An 18,995-nucleotide genomic window follows, 5' to 3' on the forward strand; every position below is an offset into this window, starting at 1 on the left:
CAATGAAGGACATACTGGCTGTATCGGCCCATTGTACAGCAAAAGCTGTGAACAAAGCCTCACGGAGCCAGAGGGGATTCTAATCCCCTTGGGCTTTGTGTGGAATTTGTTTTATTTAATAGAACATTCTGCCCTGAGTGGCAGAATGTTCTAATAGCCTTAGAACCTGCTGTAGCGGGCTCTACCGGCCATTAAAGGCCCGCTCCCTTGTTAAAGGCCCTCGCCTTCGGCTTGGGCCTTTAACGCGGGAGCGGGTCTTTAATGGCCGGTAGAGCCCGCTACGGCGGGTTCTAAGGCTATATTAAAGCAAACTTGAAACCATGGAAATGTTGAAAATGCCTCAACACGAAGCAGGGAAATACCTGATCTAAAGGGTTTGTAGCTCTATAAACCCATATAAATAATGTTGAAAAAACAGCAATCAGTGCGGAACATGTGCATGAATGGGAGGCAGAGTAGGTAACCGATGGAAAAACCAGAAACCACAGTGGCCTATAATCCTGTTTTGTAGTGGGCGCTCGTTCAGGGGATGGTTTGAGTACTCAAAGTAGTAAACTAAACATTCACCTTCTCAACCGAGGTCAATAGTCCTGCAATGGGAGACACCAATCTGGGTAAAAGCTGTATTACATTATGCTTTTATTAATAACGTTTAGGACAGTGACATGCTTTATTTAGGACACAATATTTACCATAATAGTTCAGAACCTCAATCACTAACTCACTTGGATGCTGCAATGATAAAGTGCACTTCACATCGTATCCGATCAATAGTCTTATTGCCCGCCATGGGCGTCCTCTTTAGAAAGCACAATATCTTTATGATTTTATCTAACCACTTCTCCTCCGCTCCTTTATTTCCACCATTGCTCTCGCCAGGACCTTATACTTTCTGCAAATATATTCTCTGGGAAAAACATAAAATGCAGCGTCTATGCTCCTGTGTGAAATACATTCAGGACACTCACTCTACCTTGAAAGTGTACACATAGTTTATACATTATACTGCATTAAACTATATATTGATATGCAACACCTCATTGTCGATATCAAAAGAGCATCCAAATAATTTGAAGTTTTTCAGAAACCCTCCCTGTTCTTCATCTTCCGTACATCCTCCCAACCCTTCGCCAAAGGCATTTAAACTAAAAAAAAAACAAACAAAAAAAAAAACATTTTGAATGAGAGATAAAAAGCCACACGTTAGCGAACATGTTTATTGTGTTTGGGGTGATATATTGGGGGCTCTTTGAGCTACAAAGGGAAATTAAATCCTTTCAGTACAAACTGACAGATAAAACAGTTTTTGCAACAGCATGTATCACATAATTGAAACAAGATCTGGGTTTAATACAAATGACAATTTCTAATAATCTACATCTACATTTTATAACTTCATACAGATAATGAATTAGGCTAAAATGCACCATAATATTTGGTTGACTTCAGGAACAGTATCCTTTACATCACAAAATACATTTTGATATCCCAAAGAAGCAAGACTTGCAAGTAGGCATTTTAACATAACTATTCTACATCTACAAAATTCTACTCTTGATAGCATTTACCTTTTATGGGCAGTATCCCAGCCTTCACAGGATAAAGGCAGAGTAGAATCAGTATAACATGTACACAGAAGTCCGTTTTTATAGGCTATAAAGATCTGTTGCACACTGTAAAGGTGCCTCCTGCTCCTTCACACTGCACGAGGGGTTGTTCCATTTATGTAGCATATCTCTTGGTCCACTGTCTTGCTATCCTGTCATGTTCTGCTCTGTTTGTCAAATACTGGGTGGCTATGCTTCCAACAAGAGGATCAGCTAGAAATATGAAAACAGAAAATCAGGAAATGTTTAATTAAAAAAATGATAGTAAACAACGCTTCCAGTAGCAAAAATGCAGTATTACAGCAGGACTAGCATATTTGTCAATTACAAACAAACTATTTCGAATAGGAAAAAGGACCCTTTATGGGGACTCGATTATATTTATTGGTTTACCAACTAAATGGGCCATGGTACCATTGTGTTGTCGGTAGAAAAACCTGACTTGAGTGAAAAGAAAGCTGTGTAAAGCGAGTATTCCGTCTAAGTGAGTCCCTCCAAATCACCACCCTACCTGCTCAAGTTTTTATGATGCAGCCTAGACACAACAAGGATCTTTAGAGGTACAATCCGCGTACTTGACCTATCCACTTTTGATGGAGTGTTAAATCCTAAATGAGTGCACCTCGCTTGTGTATAAGTGTTACAGAGAGCTTCACAGGGAGCTAATGGTAAAGATGCAGAAAATTAGAAAAAGCTGTGGCAAAGCCACTGGTCGACCTTTAAAGTACTGACAAATGGAAACACAGGCATTTTACAAATGCTCTTTGCAAGCATTGAATGCACAGATGTTGCTTCTCACATTAAACCCAACCCTTCAGGCTTTGCTAATGCAGAGAAAACGCAAAAATATTGCTTTCTGTGTAGAATTTATATAGGAGAAAAAGAACTTAATGTGGCAAACAACATGGTTTATTTTTCAGATTTAGACTACCCTCAGTACATTCTAATGGAAGCACTTCCTGGAAGGCAGAATGATATCTCCAGAAGATGAGGTGAGAATAATACTCTGCGCAGAGCCAAGCCAAAGTCTACTCTATGCATATTTTAAAGAATTGCTAAAAAACACAATTCTGAGATCTGCGCTGTCAAGCCAGACCTAAAAAAGAAGTTCACCTTACCCTGATGTTATTAAGAAAAATTTAGAAGTCATGCACTAATACTTGGTGTACTGTATTATTCACAAACATACTACTTTGGTGGTAATTTAGAATATGTGGGGAAACAGTAAAAATATGATGAAATGTGTGGAAAGTGGTTTTCAGTGCGTTTAGCGCCATTTTTGCATTAGGAGAAAAGCACTGCGTTTCGCTTCTATAAGCACCATAGAACAAAACATCCAACATTTTGTAAATGACTCCATTAAGGAGGTGACATTCATTTCTCCCAAATGGCAATGCAGCAAAGTTCAATTGTTCATAAAAAATGCTTCCACTTATGCAATAAAAACGTTTTTCCAAATCTTTAAAAAGGCAAGCGTTTTTGTTTCTCGATACCAACGAAGGACCTTATAACAAAGTTCCTGATATCACTTGGTAACTCTTCCACAGAGTTCCCAATTCAAGAGGACACTGATAGCTGCCGAGAGGTAGATGGTGACAGAAATAACATGAATCACACGTGAGACCCTGAGGATTGCCTTACAAATGAGGAATTCCAGTGGGAATCAGTAATTCGAGAACCCAATTCCTTCCAGAATTTAACCCTTAGCATCCCCCTGCTTTAAGCAGGCTGAGTCTCTAAGTGAGGGGTAAGGCGAAGTAAGGCGTCTGTATGGTTCGGGGACTGGAACCATTAAAGTGTAGTAATGGATTTTTAGGCTTCAAGGAAGCGTTGTTGGGCTTTCAGAGATAGTAGGAGCCCTAAAGTATAGTTAGGGGTTTGTAGTGTTTAGAGAGGGGCATCTTTAAGGAAGTTTAAGGATTCAAGGATGGTTAGCATTTACGGGGGGGGGGGTAAAAATGTTTTTAGGTTCAGGGATAGATTGTGTTAAGGGGCAATAGGGGTCTTTACAGTTCAAGAAATGATAGCATTATGGGGTACAGCTTTCAGGGTTCAAGTAGCATTAAGGGGTTTTGAGGGTTCGGGGAAGGGTACCAATAAGCTATAGTAAAAGGGTTTTTAGGATTCATGAAAGGATAGCATTAAAGGGGTGGTAAAAGATTTTTAGGTTCAGGAATATGTAGCATTAAGGGGTTTTCAGGGATCAGGGAAAGGTAGCATTGAGGAGTAGTAAAGGTTTGTATGGTTTATGAAAGGGTATTGTTAAGGGGACGCAGGTTTCTAGAGATCAGAAAAGACTAGTTTGAAATTACAGTATATTCAATAAGGATAAGTTACTTACCTGTAAATCCTAGTTCTCTTCCAGGGGTATCCTCATCAAAGTCATAAACATTGAATATTCCCGCCCCCGTGCGGGGACCCCGGAGCATATATAAAATACACACATATTATACATGTGTAAAACAGCAATGCAGGCTATAATGTTAAAACAGGCTAAAATGCTTTATTTCTATGAAGTTTTTTTTTTTTTTTTTTTTTTTTTATATTATAAAATTACAATAGAGAATAAATGTCTACCCAAGCGCCCAAAACTGGGCTTAGGGAAGTAAGCAGCAGTAAACTCTAGAGAAAAAGAGAAAAAACTGCATTGAAAAACAATGGAGCATTTTTAGCCAATAGGCTGCATGAAGGTTAACACAGGAGAACCATAAAAACTTTGGCACCGTGCCTTTAAGACCCTGAGCACCTCCAGTATCCCACCATGCCTCAGGGGTGAAGGAAAGGTGACAGTTGGTTCACAGTTAGGTCAGTTCTTTTTTACAGTGACAATCTGTATAACTGATTCAAAATGCAGTCTGTCCTGCACTTCTAGGAGACGTGCGTCCGGGGAGGAGGGTGGGTTGTTTATGACTTTGATGAGGATACCCCTGGAAGAGAACTAGGATTTACAGGTAAGTAACTTATCCTTCTCTTCCAGGGGATCCTCATCAATAGTCATAAACATTGAATAGATTAGCAAGCCCATCCCTAAATCCAGCGGACTGTCCGATAGAAGTGCAGGAATAGATAGGTCTTACGCAAATAGATTTCTTAGAGAGGCCTGCCCCACTTGGGCATCCGCTCTTGCATCTGAGTCCATTTACCATTTATTTATTTAATTGTTATTAGCCTATCCGGCCTTAACAATAATCACACAATAGATATCAATCCCTCGAACTCAATAAAAATCACATTAAGATAAAAACATCTCAATAAAAGGAACTATGCTTGAATTTTTGATTTAACATGTGCCGAAATGTATCCAATTTACCATGCATTATCGTAAAACCTGATTTGACCATAATTTACATAAAAACTTAACTTATTCTAGAAAAACATTATGAATCTAATATTTAAAATGTCTTATTATGGGACGAGTCATTTGGGGCCTTGCATTGCCTTCCAGCCATTTAATAAAAGACCGAGGCCTAACCCAGTTTACATTGCCCTGCACCGATTTCCCAAGCTAAATAGGTACGGGATAACATAGGCTATTGTGCCTGTGCCAACTGTAGGTGCATTGATAGACGTAATTTCCATGCTTCTAAGATATAAGTTGAGACCTTTGTCACAATGTATTTCTCATCTGAACGCATACATAGCGCTTCCGCCTCCTTGCACTTCCTAACTCCGAAAGTTCTGAAAAGTGGACGAAGGTACAATTTACGGAGTCTGAGCGTAAAGTGACATAGTAAAAGGAAATGGGAAAGTGTTTCCGGACCACCATGAAGACATGGACAACATTCTAAACTACCCGGAGGAGCGGATTGCCATCTGTTGACCACCGCTGTCACTGGTAGTGTGCCCATACGGAATTTAAAGTAGAGAGCCCTTTTTTCCTCCGGATAAATACTGTCTATGAATATTGCTGGTTTAAGCTCTTGGTTAAACAAAATATACCGCTTGAATAAAGGGCTAAATGACTCGCACATAATCTCTGTCTTTCGCTCCCAATATGCCTTTTTTATGACAGCAAGACTAGGCCTTCCGATTTTTTCAGGATGGAGCCAAAAGTCATCCTGGCCAATAGCAGCCAGGATAGTTGAAATATGTTTGAACCAGGGGAGTTTCCGATGGTTTTGCAGCTTCATGATATCCTTAAGTACGTCTCTGAATGGTTTGAGAGCCTCTTTTGTCCAAATACGGATCCAGTATCTTACTGGAGCCAGAGCGATGTAGTCCTCAACCTTTCTCATCTGTAGATCAATTCTTATTGCGTTCATTGGTGTAGCATTACCTAGACAAAGTAATTGGCGTAAGAATTTGTTCTCGGTTACTTGTATTGATGGAATCTTTCTGAATCCCCAGATCTCTGCGCTGTAAAGTGCTGCGGCTCTTGCTTTTGTTTTGTATGCAAGCAGCGCGGAGCTCACGGAGTGATTGCCTGTAGCCTTTGCAAATCTGAGTACTGCTCCGGCTTGTTGGGCCAAGGAAATTCTGCTTTTGTAGATTTGTGGTTTCCATGTCTGTTTTTCATCTAATCTGCAGCCCAGGTAATCATAGGAGGCCACTCGGGCCAAAGGCTTATTATTTACCCTAAAAGTCGATTGCAACGTCTGTTTTTGGTTGAGAATCATAAACTTTGTTTTCCCCTCATTGATTACCATGCTCCTTGAGGTACAGAAAGATTCGAAGCCCCTAAGTAGACCATGCATTGCTATCTCTGTTCTTGCCAGTAATACGGCGTCATCAGCAAAGAGCAAGATAGGTATACTTTCATTGGCTAGTTTTGGCACGTCCAGATTTAATTCCTTCAAAACTTGACTTACTTTATTTATATAACAATTGAATAAGGTTGGGGCCAAAACGCAGCCTTGTTTTACACCTCGCTCAATTGGAATTTTGGCCGTATAATCATTTCTCGTAAAATATCTGACCCTGGCAGTGTTTCCTGTGTGCAATAGAATTAGCAGCCTTAAGATTTTTCCCTGTATGCCCATGTCCGACAATAGCTGCCATAATGTTTGGCGATTTACGCTGTCGAAGGCTGTTTGGAGATTCACAAAGACCAGGTATAATGGACTGTTTTTAAGGGTGGCGTATTTAGCACAGATCATGTTTAGCTTAAAAAGTTGGTCTGTTGTACTTTGGCCTCTCCTAAAACCAGCTTGGTGTGTTGATATTAAATCTCCGTCCTCTAGCCATTGGTCTAGACGCGACTGAATCAATTTGGCAAAAATCTTTCCAACACTATCAAGCAGTGAGATTGCATCTGAGTCTAAACAGTAGTGTCTAGTAAACGTATGGACAGACTTCCATGTAGCAGCCTTACAAATCTCAGATATCGGAACATTGTTAAGGAGGGCAGCAGTAGCCGCTTTTCCCCTTGTGGAATGCGCTCTAGGCCGCGCTAGTAATTGTTTATTAGCTAGCTGGTAAGTATTAACAATACAAGAAACTATCCATCTTGATATTGTTCACTTAGATGCTGCCTCTCCTGTCCTCAAATTACCATAGTTTACAAACAAGCGGTTAGAGTGTCTAATCGATTTTGTCTTATCCAGATAAAATTTCAGCACTCTTTTCAAGTCTAAGGAGTGCAATGCTTTCTCTGCCGGAGTCTCCGGATTGGGAAAGAAAGTCGGTAAAGATATGGTCTGATTGATATGGAATTCTGACACCACCTTCGGAAGGAAAGATGGGTGAGTTCGTAGAACCACTCTATTGTCATGAAAAACCGTGTACGGTTCTTTGGAAGACAAGGCCTGGATTTCGCTGACCCTCCTCGCTGAAGTAATGGCCACTAGAAAAGCCGTCTTCCACGTAAGGTGTTGTAAAGAGGCCTTATGTATAGGCTCAAAAGGAGGGCCCATAAGTTTTGCCAAGACTATGTTCAGTTCCCATGGAGGAGAAGGTCTCCGAATGAGCGGAAAAACTTTCTTCAAACCTTCTAAGAAATCCTTGACTACAGGTTTCGTAAAGAAGGATTCCTGAGAAGGTGACTTGCGATAGGCTGTAATAGCAGACAAATGTACCTTAATAGATGATACCTGCAGACCGGACTTCGCTAGATGAAGCAAATAGGACAGTATGACATCCTCCTGCGCCCGTATGGGATTATGACCTGGCTGACAGCACCATATGTAGAATCTCTTCCACTTAAAAGCGTAAGAACGCCGCGTGGAAGGCCGTTTGGACTCTTTCAAGATGTTCATGCACTCCTGTGAGAGCCCTAGGTGCCCATACTGCAGGAATTCAGGAGCCATGCTGTTAAGCTCAGAGAGGGTAGGTTGGGATGTAGAATTCTGCCCTCCATTCTGCTCAGAAGATCCGGTATGCACGGCAGCCTCCTGTGAGGTTTTTCCGACAGGTTGAGGAGATCTGTGTACCAGAATTGTCGGGGCCATTGTGGTGCTATAAGAATCATTCTGGTCCTGGATCTGTAAAGTTTGCTGATTACTGCCGGAATGAGGGGAATCGGCGGAAAAGCGTAGAGAAATGTCCCTGACCAGTCGATCAAAAGGGCATTCCCTCGAGATCCCGGACGGTAGAACCTGGATGCGAAGTCTGGGCATTTCTTGTTTACTTCGTCTGCAAAGAGATCCAGTTGAGGCCGACCCCATTGCGCGAAGATGTATTCTGCGACTTCGCCGTGTAGGACCCAATCGTGAGCGTCCTCTAGGTGTCTGCTCAGAAAATCTGCTTCCAGGTTTTGCTGACCTGGCAGGTGAACTGCTGTAATTGACATTCCTCTGGCCAGGAGCCAATGCCATATCGCTTGGGCCTCTTGCGATAGGGGTAGGGACCTCGTTCCCCCTTGTTTGTTCAAGTAATACATCGTGGTTGTATTGTCCGTCTGTATTAAGAGCGTTTTCCCCTGAATTAGTGGTATGAAAGACTTGAGAGCCAGATGGACCGCTCTGAGTTCTAGCAGATTGATGTGGTACTGCTTTTCCTTGTCTGACCACAGACCCTGCGCTTGAAAGGGACCCAGATGAGCCCCCCATCCCTGAAGAGACCCATCCGTTACTAGGGTGTCGGATGGAAGCACCTGGTGAAACGGAGCACCCACTGACAGGTGAGGTCTGTGCATCCACCATCTTAATGACTGAAGTGCTACCGCCTGTAGCTGCACCGTGTCCTCCCAGCGACCTGTTCTTTGGCTCCAGTTGGTCTCCAATGCCTCCTGGAGGGGTCTCATGTGGAGTCTGGCATTTGGGACAATAAAAATGCATGATGCCATGGAGCCCAGCAGCGATGTCACCTGACGCGCCGTAGGTGCGTTGGCTCTCAACAGGTCCTGACACTTCCTGTCTATTGAGGATAGTCGTTCCTCCGAAGGATACACTTTTTGGAGTTCTGTGTTTATGATAGCTCCTAGGTAGTGAAGATTCTGTGTTGGAATCAAGGTTGACTTTTGGTAATTGACCTGAAGACCTAGAGCTTCGCAAACTCCGAGTACAATGTCCCGATGGCTTCTCGCCTGCTCCGGAGAAGAAGCCTTCAGTAGCCAGTCGTCCAGGTATGGATATATGTATATCCTTTGTCTTCGAAGATGCGCCGCCACCACTGCCATACATTTCAAGAAAACTCTTGGGGCAGATTTCAGGCCAAAGGGTAGAACTCTGAACTGGTAATGCTGTAACGCTACTCGGAAGCGCAGGAATGTTCGATGTTTGGGAGCTATTGGGATGTGAAAGTACGCATCCTGCAGGTCGATGGAGCACATCCAGTCTCCCTGATGCAGTTGAGGGAAAATCTGGTGAAGCGCTAGCATTCTGAACTTCTGCTTCCTTATGTATTTGTTCAGCAGCCGTAGGTCCAGAATTGGCCTGAAAACGCCCTCTCGACCCTTCTTCGCCACTAGAAAGTAACGGGAGTAGACCCCCTGTCCTCTGTGTGCGGGTGGAACCTTTTCTATGGCATTCTTTTTTAGGAGGGCGAGAGCCTCCTTGCGTACCAAGCTGAGATGAGATGGATTGTCTCTGGTTGGTGGCAAGCGTGGTGGAGGCTGTTTGAAAAGAAGAGAATAGCCATGTTCGACAATATTGAGCACCCATTTGTCTCTTGTGATAGAGTGCCACTCGTGAAGATAAGCTGTAATACTTCCCCCCACCGGAGTGGTGTACAGTGTCGAGGGAAGCGAGATTTCATTGCTTGGTGGGTGCTTTCGGAGTGGACTGTTGAGGTCTACTTGACCCTCGCTCCCTTGTGTTCCTCCGTTGAAAAAGAGGGCGTCCCTGTCGTTGCTGTGACCTTTGAGACCAATGAGGGGTTTGAACCCTCTGCTGGAAAGGTCGCCTGTCATACGGCCTGTACCTCCGCCTGAAATCTTTCTTTCTTTCCAGGCCCACCGCCCTCATGGTATCCACCTCAGTCTTCATGCGGGCCATTTCTTCGTCTGCATGGGCACCGAATAGAGAGTTCCCGGCGAATGGGAGATTCAGGATGCGTTGTTGTGCTTCCTGTTTCAAACCAGTGAGCCTCAGCCAGGAAGATCTCCTTGCACAGATTCCATGCGCGTACCCATGAGCAGCTAAATCCGCCCCATCTGCTGCCGCGCTGATAACCTGGTTGGATACCAGGCATCCTTCTTGCAGTATCTCCTGGAAATCTTGTCTGTCCTCTCTGGGCAATTTTTCTGTGAATCTACTGAGAGAGTCCCACAGTGAACGATCAGACCTGCCCAGGAGCGCAGATGCACTGGAGACTTTCATTGCCGAAGCCGCCGTCCCGCATATCTTTCTCCCCAGAGAGTCTAGATGCCTGCTCTCTTTATCCGGGGGTACCGTGGATGAAGATGCCACCGAGTGGGTCTTTCGGGCGGCAGCTATTATAACCGAGTCCGGTGGCGGGTCCTTCCTGAGAAACAAAGGGTCCTGTTCGGGAGCCTTGTACTTTTTGAGAATCCTAGCCGGGGCAGATTTAAGCGAGGCTGGGGCCAGAAAAGTGTCCATAGTTGGCTGCAACAAACCAGGCACTAGAGGCAGCAGCTTTTTCGATGCTGATCTCTGTTGTAGAGTCTCAAAGATGACCGATGAGGAGGTAGATGGCTCTGGAACCTCTATGTTGAGTTTCTGCGCTCCTCTTAGCAGCACCTCGTTAAACGTGGTAATGTCATCCACCGGTGAGACTCTAGCAGGTGGTGAATCTGTTAGGGTGGGTGGGTAACGCCCAACAGATGAACCTGATGAAGACCAAGAGGGTGATCTCCTTCTTGAACGAGACCTGGATCTTCGTTGAGAACGAGACCTGCTGCGAGACGCTGTAGCAGAGCGCCTAGGCCTTGCGACCGGTTGGCGAGGAGCAGAACGAGCCCGTTCTGCCCTGGCTGTCGGTGATGGCGTTCTTGGCAGGGAGGCAGTAGGCGAATACATTCGCGAATATTGCGAATCTGGGGAGGCCGCTGGTCTGTTAAGGCTCTCCAGCCATCTCGGAGATAGATTGATGGGCGAGACATGCCCAGATGATGCCGCTCTTGACCGAGAAGAGTCGCTCGGTATGGAGACCACTGGAGATGGCGCCTTGTCTGGCGTGGGGCGATGTTCTGCTCCCTGTGGGACAGGTAAAACCTGTGTCGACATCGATGGCTGTTTCGACGTCGAAGGGCCCCTAGTCGGTTGCTCCTGCCTCGACGTTGAGTGCCTCGACGTCGAACGGCGATCCTTGGACCTCGACCTGCTCGCCGTCGTGTGCCTCGACACGGAGCGGCGGGAGGTCGACGGCGGATGTCTCTCATGCCGTCGTGGTGATTTTGACGTCGTGTGTCCTGACGTCGGGGGGCGCACAGCCTTTGGCGGAGACCGGGCACGCCGGCGATGGCTCGACGTCGATCGGCGGGCTGCCGTCGACTGAGACCTGCCCCTGCGATGTTGTTCCCTCGACGCCGTTTCCTTCGACGTCGGGTGTGTCGCCGTCGACGGCGATCTATGCCGGTGAGACGGTGGTAGCGACGACGTCGACGGTGAACAAACAGGTACTTTCCTACCTGCTGACGTCGAGCGAGCCATTCTCTCCTTAGAATGGCCTTCTGGTTGTCTGGGAAGTGAGGAGGACGATGTTCTTTGCCACTCCTGAAGCCCATGCAACCGAATCTTCTCTCAGAGTCCTCTTAGACATGTTCTTGCAGTACTTACAAGTGTCAGGGCAGTGACTCTGAGGCAGGCACACTATACACAGAGAGTGGGGATCTGACTGGGCCTTCTTCTTCCCACAAGCAGGGCATTTGACAAAAAGTGAAGGCATTTTTCTGTCAGGAAAAAACTGCCTAGCTCAGACAAAGATGTTATTTGTCGAATGAAAAGTGAAAAAACGCTTTTTTAAAGAATTTTTCTGAGAAAAACTCAGAAAAACTGAGAGCTCAATGCTCCAGGATCCTCTCAGAAGAAGCCGGAAAAAAGAACTGACCTAACTGTGAACCAACTGTCACCTTTCCTTCACCCCTGAGGCATGGTGGGATACTGGAGGTGCTCAGGGTCTTAAAGGCACGGTGCCAAAGTTTTTATGGTTCTTCCTGTGTTAACCTGCATGCAGCCTATTGGCTAAAAATGCTCCATTGTTTTTCAATGCAGTTTTTTCTCTTTTTCTTTAGAGTTTACTGCTGCTTACTTCCCTTAGCCCAGTTTTGGGGGCTTGGGTAGATATTTATTCTCTATTGTAATTTTATAATATAAAAAAAAACAAAAAAACAAAAAAAAACTTCATAGAAATAAAGCATTTTAGCCTGTTTTAACATTATAGCCTGCATTGCTGTTTTACACATGTATAATATGTGTGTATTTTATATATGCTCCGGGGTCCCCGCACGGGGGCGGGAATATTCAATGTTTATGACTACTGATGAGGATCCCCTGGAAGAGAAGTAAATTATTATGATAAATCAAAATATAATGTTTGAAAAAATTAAATATAAGTAGTTATGCAATATTTAGAAACTAAATAATACATAAAAATCTCTTGGCCCATAAATCTTAAAACTCTCTAAAGGAGTGCCATGTTAAGGTATCTCTATAGTTGATGATGGGAAAGGAGAGGTGGCAGGGACTGCAATACAGCAATCTATTCCTACTGATTGCCCTTCTCCCATCTGTGCTGCTACCAGAATAGAAACAAACATCCAGTTATTCTAGTTGACATATAGCACTGCAATGACAAGTTGTTACCCTAAAGTTCAAACTTTGTTGTAACACAACAGCTGAGCTTGAAAACAGCTCTGGCTCATGCAACCTGATAAACACATAATTACAGCTTTTGGAGGGTAAACACTTTTTCTGTGTAAGCAGCCGTCTGCCCAAACAAACCATGCACTCCTGTTCACCAATATGCGAGAGGAGCCCAAGACCCACTCTGTAGTACTCCTGAAAGCTCTTTTTGTAGTTTGATAACATGAGATAAACTGATTAACGCACTGTTAAGCCAGACTTAATAAAAATATAGACTTTAAATAAGGTTGAAGTATTACAAACTTTTAAAAAACCTCGCAAAAACATACTTTTTGATACATTTAAGACTACATCAATTGTTTTAACCGTGCACCAGAGTGACTTCTTTAGGTATATATCCCGTGGTTTGTAGTACAGAGTTCTCCAATATGAATATAGGTCTGATGGCATTCATAGTGGTGTGCACGTCAACTGTTATGGACGATATGAAGTTGGGGCGTAACATGATTGGTTTCATTCAATTTTTTCCAAGCATTGGATGTGAGCGACGGACTGACATTGATAAAGCAGTGCGGTACCAAAACTAAGTGGAATCTTATTAACTTTTCCTAAAACATATCCATCCATCAAACAGGGAGGCAGGCAGGTTGTTGAGAAATCCACAGGAAGATGAAGTATCCACCAGAAACAATATGTTACATACCCTGTAAGCATCTATTAGTAGCCTGTAGTGCCGTAGATTCAGAAGCTTAGCATACTCCTGGCATCGGTTGTGCTCAGACGTTTGTAACTTGTTTTTCTCTGAAAAATCTTTCGAGTCACAAGGTAGTGCGACTCCTCCTCTAGTGTGAATGCGCATGACGCTCACCTTCTTTGTTAGATTGTCTGTTTTTTGGCTCATTAGGTCAGTTTAGAATAGTAACGGAAAAGAAACTGAACATAAAAATAAAGATACAATATGGTAAAGCAGAGGGGGCTCCAACGAGTAGCTTGTGAGCTTCAAGCATCTCTGGAGCTACTCATAAGTAACTCTCCTGTGTATAGCCCAGCCGATAAAACTGAAAAGTTTATATCTGAAATAAACGTGTAAACTTGTCTAATGCGGTCAGTATTAAAACTCTAATAATATTCGTAGCTCTGGATGATTTTCATCAACATAAGTACCTTTTACTACAAAAAAGGTTGGAGACCCCTGAAAGAGTTTTAGTAAAGAAGTACGTCAGCCAGTCGCTCCTGTGGAGAAGTGTGGGTGCACATGAACCCACAATGCTGCACGCTCCGAACAGATGCTTACAGGGTAAGTAATATATTCCATTCATAGCATGTGTTGGGCATAGACACATATGCTTAGCATCAAGTGTAAAGCAGTGCTTCCCAAAGCTTTGGCTAACTAGGGCTGATGCAGATGTTTGAAAGAGTTTTCGTAACACAGTCTGATCAACTCTAGCCTGTTGATTAGCTAATAGCTAATATATCAACACAGTAATGTTTTGTGACTATATGTGGGTTATTCCATGTATCTGCTTTACAAATGTTCGCTATAGGGATTTTTGCTAGGAAGGTTATAGAGGCTTCTTTCTTTCGAGTGGAATGAGCTCAGAGTTGTGGGTAGTGCTCTTTTTGCCTTGCGGTAGCAAGTCCGGATGCATTTTGCTATCTACCTTGCTATCCCAGCTTTGGACATAGGAGACCCTTTCTGAGGGTTTAAAAATGCAACAAGAAGTTTTCAGAAAGGTTAATTCTTTCAATGTAGTATACTAATGCTCTCTTAACACGGTGTGTGTAGAACTCACTCCACCACAGAATCAGGTTTTGGGAAGTATACTGGCAACTCTACTGTTTGTTTGACATGCAAAGAAAAGCCTACTTTAGGAAGGAACTTTGGATTACTACAAAGTATTATTTTAAGTGGGTAGAGTTGTAAGAAAGGTGGTTCTAAAGTGAGTGTCTGGAGAGCACTTATTCATCCGAGACATGCGACAGCGACTAAAAAGGCTAACTTCCATCTAAGGAACTGCAATCCACATGTGTAGTGGCTCAAAAGTTGGTCCAATGAGTCTAGTGAGAACAATATTGAGTATCCACACTGGAGCTGGTGAGACAGAGAATGGAATGACTCTGGAGTCCTCCCAAAAATGATTTGATGACTAGATTTTTAAACAGTGACAGATGTTGCCTGTTTTGCATATAAGCAGTTAGAGCTGCTACGTGCCATCTAATAGAGGTGTATGCAAGGCCTGCCTGATGTAACTTATAAAGATAACCAAACAGATCTTGCACCTTAGGTGAGCAAGGCTGGATTTGCCTAGGTAAACAGTAATGCACAAGTCTTTTCCATTTGGCTGCATAACAGGTTTGAGCAGTTGGTCTGCACGGCTGCTTCAGTATCTCCATGCATTCCTTTGGGAGATTAAGGTGTCTAAATTCTAGAACCTCAGGAGACAAATCCCCAGATTGAGCTGTTTGGGATTTGGGTGTAATACTTTCCCTTGTTTCTGAGTTAGAAGATGTGGCCATAGAGATAGTTTCTCCTGTGGTACCAGTGATAGATGTAGGAGTGCTGTGAACCATGGCTGATGCAGCCACGTTGAGGCTGTAAGGATTAGTGTGAGGGATGTAGGGAATTAGTGGGAGAGGGGGAAAAAGCGTAATCAATTTTCCAGACCAGTTGATCCACAGGGCATTACCTTTGGATTGCGGGTGAGGAAGCCTGGAGACGAAGCTTTAACATTTTGCGTTCTGCTGGGTTGCAGAGAGGTCTATCTCTAGAGTTCCTCACCGCTGGAAGTATGAGTGGAGTGCTGTATAGATCTCCCACTCGTGAACTTGTAGGTGCACTCTGCTGAGCCTATCCGTTATGTTATTTTTCACCCTGGTATTATGCTAGGAGGTGGATTTTCTGACGTATGGTGCAATACCAGATTTGTTCTGCTATTTGTGATGGTTGTGTGGAGTGTGTGCCCCCTTGTTTTTAAATATAATACATCACAGTCACGTGGTCTGAATGAATGAGAACTACCTTGTTGTGAAGGTATTGTTGAGAAGTTTTCAGAGCTGCTAGTTGATTGGTTAAAAGCTCTAGATGATTAATGTGGAAGTGTTTGAGTATCCATCGTAATGATGATTTGCGTAACTGGAGCTTTGAAGGGCCGACTCAACAACAGATTATTTATTTTCCTCCACTGCAGAGAACAATGGGCCACAGACCCTACAAGCACTAGACCTTATAGATGTCCCTCCGTGAGAACCATTGGCTGGGTGTATTGGAATATGGAAGTAAGTGGCTCTGAGTTCTATAGCAGCCAGGAAATCTCCCTGCTGCAGCAGTGGTATTACCATTTGTAGTGCAACTATATGAAAATGTTCTGATTGAATGTATCTGTTGAGTAGCCGGAGGTCTAGAAGAGGCCTTGAGCTTCCATTTTGTTTGGAATGAGGAAGTTTAGGGAGTAGACATTGTGTCCCTGGTGTTGTGGTGGGACAGGTTCCATAGACCCTTTCTGAAAAAGTGCTTGAAATTCGTCTTGTAGGTCTGCAAGGTGCTGTGGTAACATATTGTCTCTATGGTACTGTGGGTGGGGCAGTGGTGAGTCTGGAGCAGTGCATGTCCTTTGTAATAGAAAGGACCCACTGATCGGTTGTAATGTGTGTATATTGATTGTAATAGTGTTATAGCTGTCCCCCTACTGATGTGTGATGTTGAGAAGGGGAGGTCCCTGACCGCTGCCCGTTATATTTGTACTGTGACTTGTTGTACATTCCTCTATAGTTTTAGAACTGGTAGGGACCTGCCTTTTGAGCGGTGCTTGTATCTGTAGAGGTGCCTGGTGTTGATGCACCTCTATATTGCCCTCTCCAAAAGAAGCTTTTGTGTTGGAAAGTCTGTAATGCACGCATGGCTTTGGCAGTGTGGGTGTCTTTCTAAAAAAATAAAAATAAAAACATTTCCAACCTCTCATCTACCTGTGGCCCAAACAGATGTTCACCACCAAAGGGTAGATTGAGCAGATGTTGCTGGACATCAGGCTTGAAGCCTGAGACTCAAAGTCATGCATGACATCTAATGATGAAGCGGGTGTTCACTTACTCTGCACTGGTATCAGATGAGTATAAGGCACGATGTATAGTGACGCTAAAAATGATTTCCCCTTCGTCCATTAATTGTGCTCCTCGTTGTCCATACTGTTTAGGGAGATGCTGGATGAGCTCTCGCATTGCGTCCCATTGGGCCTATTATACCTAGAAATTAAGCCTAATGAATTGGCTACGCATAGGTGGTTAGCTGCTTGTGCAGCAACATGCTTGCCTGCTGCTTCATATGTTTTACTCTCCTTATCAGTTGATGGAACGTCCCCCCGTGCCTTGGGAATTTGCTCTTTTCCTGGCAGTGTAACCCACCAAAGAATCGGGGGCACTTAACCCTTGATGTAGGTGGGATCAGAGAGACAGGCTTTGTATTTTTGCCCACATTTGGGGGTAACTACTTTAGATTTGACCAGCTGCTTAAAAATTTCCTCTATATGTTTAAGGATTCCTTTGAGCATGGTTAAAAATGGTACTGTCCGTTAGTACCGACTTAGTGTTTCCACAAAGAAATCATCCTCATCCTCTACTGTGTAGAAATCTACTTCATGGTAATGTGCCACTTTAGTAATGACCTCTTGGTAGGTTGAGGTGTCATCTAGCAGGACGGGTTTAAAGCGTTATAGATCAGAGTGCGTATAGTCGGGAGAATCTGTGTCATACCGGTCCCATGGATCCTGGATAAAGTCTAGATCTCTCTGTAGATCTGGGAAATATGGACTGTCATGTGGATGAGAATCCCCTTTGTCTATGTCATCTGCTGATGATGGTGTAGGTGATGCATGTGGCTGCTCTGAGGGCACGTGGTCTGGGGACTGAGTATTACCTGGTGGTAATGCAGGTGGTAATATAGGAAGGATAGGTGGAGGAATAGAAGGGATAGGTATTGGGGAGGAGGAGGAGGTGGTGGAATTGGAGGAAAAACAATAGGGCTATTACCCGTCTCAGAGTTTTTCTTATGAGCATTCAGTGGATCTGGCCTCATGATCTCTTCCTCAAAAGTTTTCTTCCGCTTTCGAAGTGTGTCTGTTGGTGGGAGAGGTGGTTTTGTTACAACTCTGCTGGTGTTGAGATTAATAAATAATGTCTTTTGCTTGTGGTTCAATTTTTCTAGGAGTTTCTCGAGAACAGGCTCCACAGATCACTGTTTAGGCTCCAACTGCAGTGTAGATGTTTTCAGCGTTTAAAGTTTTTTCGACACTAACACAGTTTTGGATGTCAATGACATCTTCTGTGACTGAGTTTGTTTCTGCGCTGAGTTTGTGGTACTTTTGGCTCCAAGGTCTTATGTTGTTTCTCCAGCGTGGAAATCTGTTTTTTTCGGCACTGAGACAGTTTTCTACACCTATGGCTCTTTGACCCCCTCTCACAGGTTTTTTAGACGGTGGGACGAGTCTGCTCTTTTTTACAGCTACCACCATGGCCCGAGTTAACATCCTTAACGGAGAACTATGTAGTGGCTCAAACAGAGTCCACGTAAGAAAAGCAAAGGCCAAATTAAGGTCACCTGGGGCACACCAAATTGGATTGGAGGATCACATCTTTATCAACCCCTTCAAAAAACGCATGACAAAAGGGGACTTGAAAAGGGACAGCTCGTATGGCAGACAGAGGAATGCAGATTTCTTAGCAGTTGACATGGTACTGCACCAATTACAATTTTTGGGTTATGAAACTATTCAGAGAAAGCAAGCTCCTGATCAGTGTTGAAGGCGCTTGAAAAAGGGACCCAATGTAGTTATGGAGGGCGGGCGCTATATGGCTTTGGTGACGACATGGCGGAACTCTTCATGTCATTCCACCCCTAGAGACTATGTGAGAGCCTGGAACTTTTCAGATTCAGTATGATGCGTAGGATGTTTGTACAGGTGAGGAATCTGTAGGTAGGAGTATCCATGAGGATTAAAAATGTCTGTTCACAATGTTACTTTGTTTGACTGAAATCGTTTACAGATACTATATGAAGTTAACGTTGTACATGTTTAGTTGTTTACGGTGCATGTGATGGCTTGCAGATATACAAACGCCCATTCGTTGTGTGAATGTACATTCATCTATGCTTTGTGACATCTTTAGTGGGTAATGAATGAAGAACACTTTTTAGGTCTGGCTTGAATGCACAGATGTCAAAATAACATATATGATCAATAGAAACAGAGCTCTG

General features: G+C 43.7%; 1 protein-coding gene across 3 annotated transcripts in view; it reads right to left on the reverse strand.

Moving 5' to 3' along the window:
* Nucleotides 1–1,203: 1,203 nt before the first annotated feature.
* UBE2E3 (ubiquitin conjugating enzyme E2 E3) overlaps nucleotides 1,204–18,995 on the reverse strand; it is a 181,881-nt gene continuing 164,089 nt past the window's right edge. For all 3 annotated transcript variants that reach the window (XM_069225450.1, XM_069225451.1, XM_069225452.1), the window contains exon 6: nucleotides 1,204–1,820. In XM_069225450.1, coding sequence (XP_069081551.1) covers nucleotides 1,723–1,820 — 98 coding nt within the window. In that variant the 3' untranslated portion in view covers nucleotides 1,204–1,722. The remainder of the gene's footprint in view (nucleotides 1,821–18,995) is intronic.

This window comes from Pleurodeles waltl, chromosome 3_1 (assembly GCF_031143425.1).
Source record: "Pleurodeles waltl isolate 20211129_DDA chromosome 3_1, aPleWal1.hap1.20221129, whole genome shotgun sequence".
Classification (NCBI taxonomy): domain Eukaryota; kingdom Metazoa; phylum Chordata; class Amphibia; order Caudata; family Salamandridae; genus Pleurodeles; species Pleurodeles waltl.